The 11,177-nt window shown below is 38.0% G+C and overlaps 1 protein-coding gene across 1 annotated transcript in view; it reads left to right on the top strand.

Moving 5' to 3' along the window:
- The first annotated feature begins 6,607 nt into the window (after nt 1-6,607).
- Nucleotides 6,608-11,177, top strand: part of LOC144438878 (high mobility group protein HMG-I/HMG-Y-like) — a 36,926-nt gene continuing 32,356 nt past the window's right edge. The window contains exons 1-3 of the mRNA XM_078128093.1: nt 6,608-6,990; nt 7,121-7,198; nt 8,896-8,946. Coding sequence (XP_077984219.1) covers nt 6,898-6,990; nt 7,121-7,198; nt 8,896-8,946 — 222 coding nt within the window. The 5' untranslated portion in view covers nt 6,608-6,897. The remainder of the gene's footprint in view (nt 6,991-7,120; nt 7,199-8,895; nt 8,947-11,177) is intronic.

Below are 11,177 nucleotides of genomic sequence, written 5' to 3'. Positions count from 1 at the left end.
AACTTACAATTTAGTCTATCCAACTTGAACTGGTAGGTCATACCTAAAACAGTTCAAAGGTTGGTACATGTATCTGCCTTCTTTTGTATGCTAAGTCAGGTAGCTAGCTGTCAGTTACCTACAAGCACAGTTTCCGGCCACTCCCACTTTGGATGTAAGGGTTATCAAGGGGGGGTCAAGGGTAATCACAGAGTTGTTTTCAGTATGTAAATAGCCACAACACCGGAACTGTGATTGTGCCTTACACACACACCTCGCCAGAAAACAGAATAATGTACTGCAGCAGTAAGATGGAGATCAAGAAAAAACTTGATTGAATACTTAGAAGCCCTCTGACCTTGAGCCATTGTTTTGCACAAATACAGGAAGGAAGTTACTGATCATTCTGTTGTTTTCTGGCAATGAAAGGCAGGTGTTAGATAAAGTACAGGCAGTGGTATCTCCTACTGTTTATAACAATGCATATGCCTACAGGGAGTTTCGAAGACACTATTACATGTGGAGTTCTTACTGCCATGCTTCAAAACTGGTATAATAGCAGTCTGCACAAGATGACTTGCATTTAGCAGTGCAACAACAACAATAAAGCACAGATTTGTGCAGGACACTGACTCACTATTTACCAGTACATGGTACAGTGTTGTGCTGGCATGATGAAGGTGACTCTGCATCATTGTTTTTGCCTCGATTTTGATGATGCAATGATTTTGTACATGGAACTGCATACTTTTATGATGCCAAAAGTTAGGATAGTACATGGAGGTATATGAAAATACCTCCCCTGATCAGTGATAGCCCTTCACTGCTGTTTATACATCTATGTAGGTGATCTACAGTGTTGTCTAAGTCAAAATTTTCCAACAGTAGTGAGCTAGATCAGTAATGGATGTAACCTAGCTAATAATTACTTGTAATTCATGTGACAATTTCAACAGAATTTCTGGCTGTATCAAGATAACTCGGTCAAAGTCATCAAACAACAAACTGATTATTAAGCTATGGTGGCTATTTTCCCTTCAAACTGACTTTTTTCCAAGTTGCTATCCTGAATTTCTCAATTGCTTTTATGAATAACATTGGATAATTTCTATTAGTCATAAAGTGATTTTGCACTAGATTTTTCAGCAGACATAAATCGCAATAGAGCCTGATTTCATCCTCTCCTATGAATACATTTTTGTAAAATATCCTGTTACAGCATCCAGGACACTTTCTCATAGAAAGTACCATGCAAAAATACTAGGTGTCTGCTGCTTTACATGTAAATAAACAAGTTACATAACAAGTCTGGTGCACCTCAAACAGTCTGTGCCTAGCCACAACATTGTCCCTGTGTTTTCTAACATACCAGTGATAGAGGGACTGCAACCTAGCTAAGAGAGTTGCCAAAGTAAATTAATTATGTAGCAACTTGTTGAAATACATTGAGATATTTTATACTATCTTCCCAATGAATGTGCAGTCTTATGGAAGTTTCTTACTTACTGTCTTGTGCACAACAGCAAAATAATTGTCAGATTTGATTTCTTCAAAATCATCTATATGTTCAGAGTTTTCTAGCCAGAGACTTGGCTTGATAATGTCACTCATCAGCATGTCAACCCCGAAAGCCAAGTCTCTGGGCTATTACAGTGTAAATGTCAAGATCTGAAATGGTATGTCGGATATTAGACTACCTGTCATATTGGACTCAATCACAGACCAAACTCCAAGCTCAAGGGTCTTAACTTGCCTGTCCCAGCACAATACATTCCCAAATACCGACATTTTTATTCACAGTGTTTATGCTTTCTTTGCAAGAGTAACTTGTTTTGGTCACTGCTAGGCACCGTTTACAACAGTTATGCTATTGTCAGTGTCATACAGGTTATTCACCGACAAGTAAAAGTCAATTTCTTGTTGTCAGTGATCAGCTGACTTTGATCCCTAGGACGGAGTTCTGGAGATTGTCACTTGACCCATCCATTGTGATGTAACATGCTGTCATTTCAGCTTAATTGGCTATTTCTTAGAGTAACAGACTCACAAAGTTTACCAAAAGAAGACCACAAAAGAAACAGAAGCAGAGCAAAGTGTAGAGACCCTAGAGGATATTGTTTGTAGCAGTCACATTTGTTGCTAACATGACTGGCTTTTTAAAAAGACTGTAATATTGGCCAGCTAAGTTGTATGGCTTCTGTTGACAGTCACAACCTGCTGGCACCAGTTTGTATAGGCTGAGAATGTAGTGCAACAAAAGTACAAATGTGACAATGTGATATGTAAATCACATCTCATGGCATACTTTTCTAGTCATATTCCCCCAGCTGTTGAAATAAAACCTGTCAAACAGGCAGAATAAGCTAATATATCACAACTATCTGGGAACAGTAGTGTATAATCTTTTACATGTAAGGCAGTGTTTTATTTAAGGGCGGTAAGTAGGTAAAATCTACCGGGGTTCCCACATCATTTTACCGGGGTTCCCCACCTAAACTATGATACATTGCATGGGAAGCACTACCAGTTTTACCTCTTTCCCCCTTTCTGTTCCCAAACCTTAGCAAAAACACTGTAAGGCATAAAAAAAACTTTGTTGTTCCGATTACATTCAATTTTAAAGGAGGTGGGGTAGGTAGATTTTTTATTTTATTTAAAAAAAATTGTTTATATGTGTGTCTAGTTCAGATAGTTATGTTTTCTGTTGTTAAGGATTTCATATAAAATGCTTCCCAAATGTTTTTTCTAATTTCCATGAATTCTCAGCCCCTAAATTCCATAAACTTAGACATCTGATGGTATATATAATTTATCTTCATTTTCACCCACTGTACGGCCCTCCCCTACCCTAATCTCTAGTATATAAATTGACAAACATCCTATTTTCAGAAACCCCCCACCCACGCACGCACACGCACACACACACACACATAAATAAAAAACAAATCATACATAATCAACTTACTTTTATAAAATACTAAGTCTTTTGACAAGAGCGCCAATCTATGTAAACTTTCTAGTCACTCATATGGAACGCCAATACTACCTTCATATCATATAAAATAAACTTTATACGGCGCTGATGGACAGTAGACTCCGATAGCAGAGTCACAGTCGCATTGAGACGGCACTCTGCATGCACTGCACTGAGCTGGCTAAAGATAAATTCTACCAAGGGTAGCTTTATCAAAGTGATTATTGCAATCGTTTGCGTGAATTGTAAAACTGAAGTCGGATGGGTAAAAATACTATCGAAATACCAGTGGTACTGTTTCCAAAATGATAACGGTGTAACTTATAAAAACAAAGTGAAAAAACTAGGTAGATCTATGCTGATTCTGAGACAAGCCGTAAATCAACTTCAAAATGTTCAAATATAATGCATCTTTTATGAATGTAAAGGAGAAAAATCGACATTTTGGGGAACCTAAAACCTACACTTTTACAAACAATTTGAACCAAAAAGTGAAAGAATGTTTCGCCGCAGTATACGCACACTTCTCTGAAAATAGTACAGTAACTATTTAGTAGTGTACGTCCGTTCATTGATCTACCTACATATAGCCTAAAATTAAACCTACTCTACGCATGTTGGGTATACTATTGTGTATATCATCCATGGACGGTGGTTCATCCGTTTATCTATTCCTGTTTATAGCAAAGAAAGTAATGCGTCCTCTCAAATAACTACCACTGTCTCGTTCTTTTCAGTGTTACAGGTACAGTGACTGAGTTGTCGTGTTTGGGTTTCATTGACAATGGTCAATAACAACGGTATATACGAATTTTATCATAATTCATTCATCGTTTTTCGGGGTTTTTTTCGTCTGATTCATATATAATGTGCAAGTTTATATAATCCTGCTTGCAGATGGAATAATTTGAGGCTCGATTCTGGCATTCTCCCTTTCAAACGACTCTTGGTTTGCAAATGGCATGCACTGCATATACTAGAGTAATACCTACCAGTATTACAATCATGTAAAATAGAATATAAGATAAGTGCGATATGTGGTTTACAGTAAATTCGTCGAAAGAATAACTTTTGCATGTCACGTTTACATTTCCAATGCTTTCTTCGCGTTTCCTTCTGTCGGGTAAATTTCCAGGTGTTGAGGATGTTTTTTCTATAGTAATTTGGAGCAGAGACACGAAGGCTTCACGATGTTTTACTACCAATCGACACATTCAGTGGTCATAATTTGTTTCATGTTACTACTATAGACCTACTGACTTTACCACTAATTGCAGAGTGATATTCAAAGAGCTTTGTTTCGCAGAAGTCGCGCCTCTTTTTCTATATGGCACACCTATATGCCATGCCAAGATGCATCGTTAAGTCATTGGTCATCAGCCGAAGGCGAACTTTATACAAAAGATTGCACCTTTGCCATATTTTACGCAGGGATATAACGGATGGTCAGTCGTGGATGAATTAAACTTTTCAAAAACTATGGTTTTAACCATACACCCACTTTACTTTCAGTAAATTTTAACCTTTCGTATTCGTAGATGATTCTATGCGATGACATTTCTTTTGCGGCCATCACATCATGAATCCAGGCCAGACAGCTGCACGACCGATTGGTCACTTGTGGGTGCAGTAATCACCCATTTACTGTGCATTCTTTGCCTTTGGGATTCTGCGGTTAGCGATCGGAAGTTAAGATTACGGTACTTCAACACCCCCAAAAGCACACAGTGAACAATATCTTCATGACTTGCATCAGCATCATAACTGTAAAACGTGTACGAAAAAACAAACAAAATGAGCGACCGAAATCCTATTGCAAAATCGGAAGGAGCTCAATGATTTGATCAATATTTCTAGCCATAGTAATCACGCTCTTACATATAATTGTAAGTTATGTAACTTGTACGAGCGGATAGGCTAAGAACATGACGATGCGGGTGCTGCTTTTAAAGTCTGACTTTACATGTAAATGACATCCCGCGCAGAGTGATATACATGTACATGTAAATGCGACATGTTGATAATGTTATGTTGTGCGAACGGTTTGGAAAAGTTTTAGCTCCAAAACGTTCCCTATGACCCTGGTATTTTAAGGTAAATTTTCAGATACTTAACAACAAAAAATAAAAGTAAACAAATTATTACGCGATTCTTTCTCCTACGCCCTTTACTACCCTTTTTAAGTTTTACTTCACTTGATTGACAGGTTCCGTCGTCGATAGCGGATCAGACTATGATCGACCCGGAAAAGCTATCATCTCATTTCCGAAGCGTTACGCAACAGGTGGAAGGTTTCTAAACAAAAACTGATCGATCTCAAGTTTCCATTACCCAATTCCTCAGTAGAATACTGACCACCTAGTCTGTTCGGATCGCAGCCTAAAGCTACCTTACATGTAAAGTGTTGCATTTACTAAACTTGTCTTGTAATACTGCGTGTCTCTTTTATACATGGTAAATTTTCTCGTAAGGTTTAAATAAATTTAAAAAAAAAACATAGCCGAAGTTTACCAGGGTGTCTGATGAAGCAGGGATGGAGTAGGCTCGCCAATGTAAACAAAGGGGCGGAATGCTAAGAATGTTATGTGTCACAATTTACGTGTGTGGATGTTAAGGGCGCTGCAACCGAGAGAGCGAGAGACGCGATAGATGAGATGATCAAGTATTAAATCGAGTGGGTGTTACACGCATACAGAAAAGGAATGGTTGAATTCTTTGAACTATCCAAAGTCATTCCAGTGCAGTGCGTAGGAGGTTATTTTCTATACAATGTGACTCTCACATGACTATGACACACGCTTGTTTTTTTCCAAACTAGATTGATGCGGATAGCCGAAAAAAAGTGCAACAACAACAACAGCGAAACTAGTTCATTTTCCAGTGTAGCCGCCACTTGACACGGCGATGCTTTACCGGAACCGCACACTGCGTTTGTGTGGCTTCGACTATCGACCTGTCAAACAGCATCAAGCTGCAAAAAAAGTAAAATACCATACAAAAACTATTTTGATTGGTTTCCAGATTTCACAGTTTGCATTGCAATCCAATCCCAAAGCATGTAACAAACAGACGTATGGAATATTTTCTTGACGCCAGGATGTCTGGCGGAGGCGTTTCGTAGGCGTGGTTATCAGTAGGCGGTCACAATCTTTATCAATGAACAAACTTGTCACTGTGACAAATTGATGGGCTATCACTACAAACAATCTAATTTGCGTGAAAAAGGACGGTATGGGACGTAATTCATCAGTATCGAAATAACTTCCGATTTTTTTATACAATCTCTAATTAGTATGATAAACATTGGAAATTATAAATTAGGTTATATGTAATATTTATAGAAAAAATAACAAACTTGGAGGTACGATTTTAAAATAATACAGTTGCAAAAATCTGAAATACAATCGATGGTTGCTGTTTGACATTCAGCGGCAAAAATCAAAGCTTTTCATCGGCAGGAGGTGAAGAACGCTATCAATACGCAGGCGTATATGTCATTAGCTTACAAAATACACCAATCAGAGCAAAGATTCAGAAAAGTGGGCCGGCAGAAGGAGTCACGTGATATCAATATCGGCTTTGTACGTATCTCGCATTGTTTTTATTTTGACAGGCCTTTTTGTATGTGTGGTACTTGTACGCCTATGAGAGGAGTAAAGCCTATCCACCCACGGTGGAATTTTCGCTCCCCGCACTTAGTTATTTGCGAAACGACCACGTGAAAAATTATTTTACTTTGTTCTAACCCGTTTTAACCGAGTTTCTGAGCTGCAGAATATTTTGTTCGTGCAAAGAAGTCAGCTGATCGGCTGAAAAAAATTGTGGCTCCAGTGCACACGGTCATACAGCGAAGGGACCGAATCCGAGTTCTGTGCGTTTTGTCACTGTACCCCTTCCGATTTTGGTTCCCCGTATTACAGGCGACAGAGTCCGTGACAGTCGCCATGAGTGACAAACCAGCCGTAGCATCGGAGCAACAAGATGCACCGCCACAGAAAAAGGGCCGAGGACGACCAAGAAAGATACAGGAAACCAAAGTGTGTACCTCGTATATGTTCCTATGTTATGTGTGTTTGCGGTTTTGTGTTGATTCCGTTCCACTGGCCAGCTGATCGGCTATTGCATAATACCTTCAGCTAGCTAAACTTCACTTCTCTACTGTTACAGACTTCAGATGAGCCTGTCGTCAAGAGGCCTCGCGGAAGGCCACCAGGTAGCAAGGGCAAGAACAAGAAACAGAAAAAGGTTAGAGAGAAAGTTTTTGATGTAATTTCTTGTTCATGGAAAGGGAGAGCGTGTCTTCCCACACTGTTGCAGACGCCGTCCATTTTAGGCGGGCTTATTCACTGCTAGCGCTCGATACTGCGACAGGAAGAGTCATTCATTGGTTTCTCGCCTTATACGTATTCATTGTGCTTTAACAGTGAGTAAAAGTTGCATATTCGATTACATCACATATCTGCAAAATACAAATAAGTAGTAAAGCAGAAAATGTTACCTTACGCGCGGTTTGTCCGACAGCGAGCTCAGCAACAAAGATTGCGCCAGAATTGTCGGACATCGGCTGATATTGATGTAAAGCACTCACTTTGACTTAAATTTCTAACCTAGTTTCCAGAACCGTCTCAAGTTGCGAAGTTCACTATTATATCGCGTTGTCTAAAGGCGATGAAATTTTTATTTCTAAAAAAAAAGTTAAACTTGGACCCATTTTTACGGCTCATACATCGATACATGATAACAAGCCATAGGCAGGAATTGGAGCCCTTCATTTTAGTGTGAAGAATTCCAGGGAAGAGCGTCTGTAAAGATCGGACACATAATAACTATGCTTCGTACACATTCCAATAAAGAAATGGCCACCGTTTTTCTTTACTTTATTACGAAATTGTTTTCTTTAAAACTTCCGGCAAACTAATTATCCAATTGGAATCCCCCTTTTTACCTATTTAGCGAGTCTTGGTGGATTATACACTTGCGTGGTAATTTCGGACCCACCAAGTCAAAGACAATAAGGTGTCGATCTGTACTGAATAGCATCATCGGCTTGACATTACCCACCCTGCTACTGTTAATTCTCTCTTTGTTTTTGACAATTTACGGGCCAAAATTTCACCAAGTAATTGTTAAAATTCCCCTCCCACGTCCCGTCTCCCAAAGTGCGATAGTGTATTTAATGACAATGCATACAAGTAAACATGTTACATGTGACTTGAGCCGCAGTTTCGGGGGTGTTCTATTGGTGAAAGTGTGTTGGCTTTAACCCATCGGTATGTCAAGCAACACCATTATCACGTTTTAAAAGGCGACAGATCTGAACTATTCAGTTATTTTCAAGTCGTTTTGATAATTTTGATAAGTGATGTAACTGTACATAGCCCAAAGTCGCATAAATCATAATTTTGTCATTTTTTTTCAGTTTGGTAGGGAAATCAGGATAATGGCACTAAATATCAAATCAAGCCAGTGTATGAAGTGATTCCATAACTTGAGAGACAATTATAATAATAATAATAATAATAATAATATTAATAATGTTGGGTTCTTATATAGCACTTTCCCATGCCATGCTCAAAGTGTTTTACAATTATTACCCCTGGCTCAGAATCAGAACGGCACAATACCAATGATTTGTTGAAAATCAGCAATTTTCACATGAAAGTGTGGTTGATTTTTTCACTGGTGAAAAAAAAACGTTATCTTGTGTCCATGATGAATTTAATTTATAGTGGGGTGTAAGTCATTTCCAAGTTTTACACAATAAATATATTTGATTAAACATACCATATTCATTGTAAGCTTAATATCCCTATCAATTTCTTTATTCAGAAGAAATATAACTCTTTATTTTTCGATGCATGATTATGTGTGAAGTTTTAACAACAGCAGATAACAAACCATCACACACACTTGTGTAAAATGCAAAAATTTTGTACTTTCAGAAAGAAGAGCCAACTGGTCCAAAACGGCCACGTGGTAGACCACGGAAATGGGTGAGTCTTTTCCTGACATAGGTAAACTCTGGCCTTTGCCTTGTGTGGCCAATACAATGACTGTCACATGGTGGACCTACATTTTTTGTAGACCTATCTTGTTGAGTCATCTTTGCTGTAGTTATAAAACCCAGAAAAATGTGACGACGTGCAGTTCACATGTATCGCTCAACTGGATGGATAGGTAATCATACTGTAGTAGTTTCAAACACCCACAAGAAATAAATTACATATCTACAACTGCTTGGAGAAGATACTAGTATAGTTACCAGAAAAATTCAACATGTAGTACATGTTTATCACTTTACCAAATGGATAGGTAATCATACTGTCATTTCAAACACCTACAATAAATAAATTGCATATACAGATGGATATGACCTATAAAAATGAAATGTACAGTTCACATGTATCGCTATATCGGGTGAGTAGACAATGGTACATGTACTGTCGTTTCAAACCCCTACAAGTGTTTGAAGAATGTATAGATTGATCCTTCAGGCCACATTGACTTTAATGTCAGTCCAGACAGTTACATAAAGATAGCCATCATCACAAAACGATGTTTAGCACCCTGTTGATGTGTTACTACATGGTGGGCTCATTCATAGAAAGCAAGTAGAAAGTTAAAAGAGCCAGTTGAGATTAGGATTGAAATGTAATTGTAAGCGAGGGAAAAACAGTTTCTCTGGTAGCAAAGCTGTAGGAAATGTTGGTTCAGAATTAAAAGACTAATCCGTATCTAATCCACATGCCTCAATTGATAAGAACCTGGGATTGAAACATTGGCCTTTAAAGGTCCTTTGCATACAATACTAGATCACTTCAAATTCACAGTGCAGTTTCTCAGTACTTGTTATAATCACAGTATAATCTCAATGGATCAGCCGTTGTTAAGTAGGCCGGGATATCACTTGTTGAGCATTGCACAGTTTAAAGCATGGGTTTAAATGGAATCATATGGAAATATCTTAAGTTCTGTGATGTAAATCTCACTGATACACTTGAATACGTAGTGTTCAGTTATTGAAATACAAGTACTATATATATTTGTCTTCAAACGTAACAATGACGATGACATGTGGGTGTATGCGGGGTCTTATCATATAGTCCAAGAAGGCTATGAAACACAACTAATCCGAAAATATGAAATTAATCAGTTAGTACTTTTCATTTACCCTTTTCAGTGTGATTTATGATATGGCAATCATAACATTTGAAGAAATAAAAAAAATTGTAAAGACTAGGTAATGTCTTGTGGTCACTCTCTGGATAATGTCTACATGTGTTATATGTACCAATTCTGAGATAACTGACTACAACAACTCTCCATGCTTAAGAAATGCCTACAACCTGTTCTAATCTTTATAGATATATTTCTGATATGTGACCATCAGGTTGTCTCAGGTGTATAACAGGAGATAATGATATACAGTGGTGTTGATCACAGCCTTACTGATGAAGTAGGGTTTTTTTTTTTTTTAAATAACCCAGGCTGAAATTTATCTTTACAGTTGGTAATTAGATTTAGTCAAATGAACTGTTTCAGGTGCAATTTTCTATTGATATCCACTGGTCTAAGAGACCTTATAATTTGGTAGTCTAGATGTGATATTTAGTAGTCTATGTGCCTTGGACTACTGTTAATTTTGTAGTCTAGATATGTTTACAGTTTAGTGGTTTATGTGTCCTGGACTACTGCTAATTTGGTATTCTAGATACAATGTTTAGTAGTCTGTGTGTCCTGGACTACTGCTAATTTGGTAGTCTAGCTACAATGTGTAGTAGTCTGTGTGTCCTGGACTACTGCTAATTTGGTAGTCTCGATATAATGAATATAGTAGTGTATGTGCCCTGGACTACTGCTATTTGATAGTCTAGATACAATGTGTAGTAGTCTGTGTGTCCTGGACTATTGCTTATTTGGTAGTCTAGATATAATGAATATAGTGGTGTATGTGGCCTGGACTTCTGTTAATTTGGTAGTCTAGATATATTGAATATAGTGGTGTATGTGCCCTGGACTACTGCTTATGTCATGCCCTGTTACTAGTCCTAGTAGTGGAAAGCACTGTTGCTCACTCAACCTGTGATTCTTTTGAGCCACAACCATTCGCTAAAAATGGCTATCTTTCTGATATTTTCTATATTTAATTGATCAATGTCAAGTTTAGTTACTGTAGCTACACATGACATCAGTCAAATGTAACCCAACTGAATGATGTTCTTGT

Source organism: Glandiceps talaboti, chromosome 1, assembly GCF_964340395.1.
Source record: "Glandiceps talaboti chromosome 1, keGlaTala1.1, whole genome shotgun sequence".
NCBI classification, from domain to species: Eukaryota; Metazoa; Hemichordata; class Enteropneusta; family Spengelidae; genus Glandiceps; species Glandiceps talaboti.
Note: the sequence above shows the minus strand (reverse complement) of the source record. Positions and strands in the feature narration are given on the sequence as shown.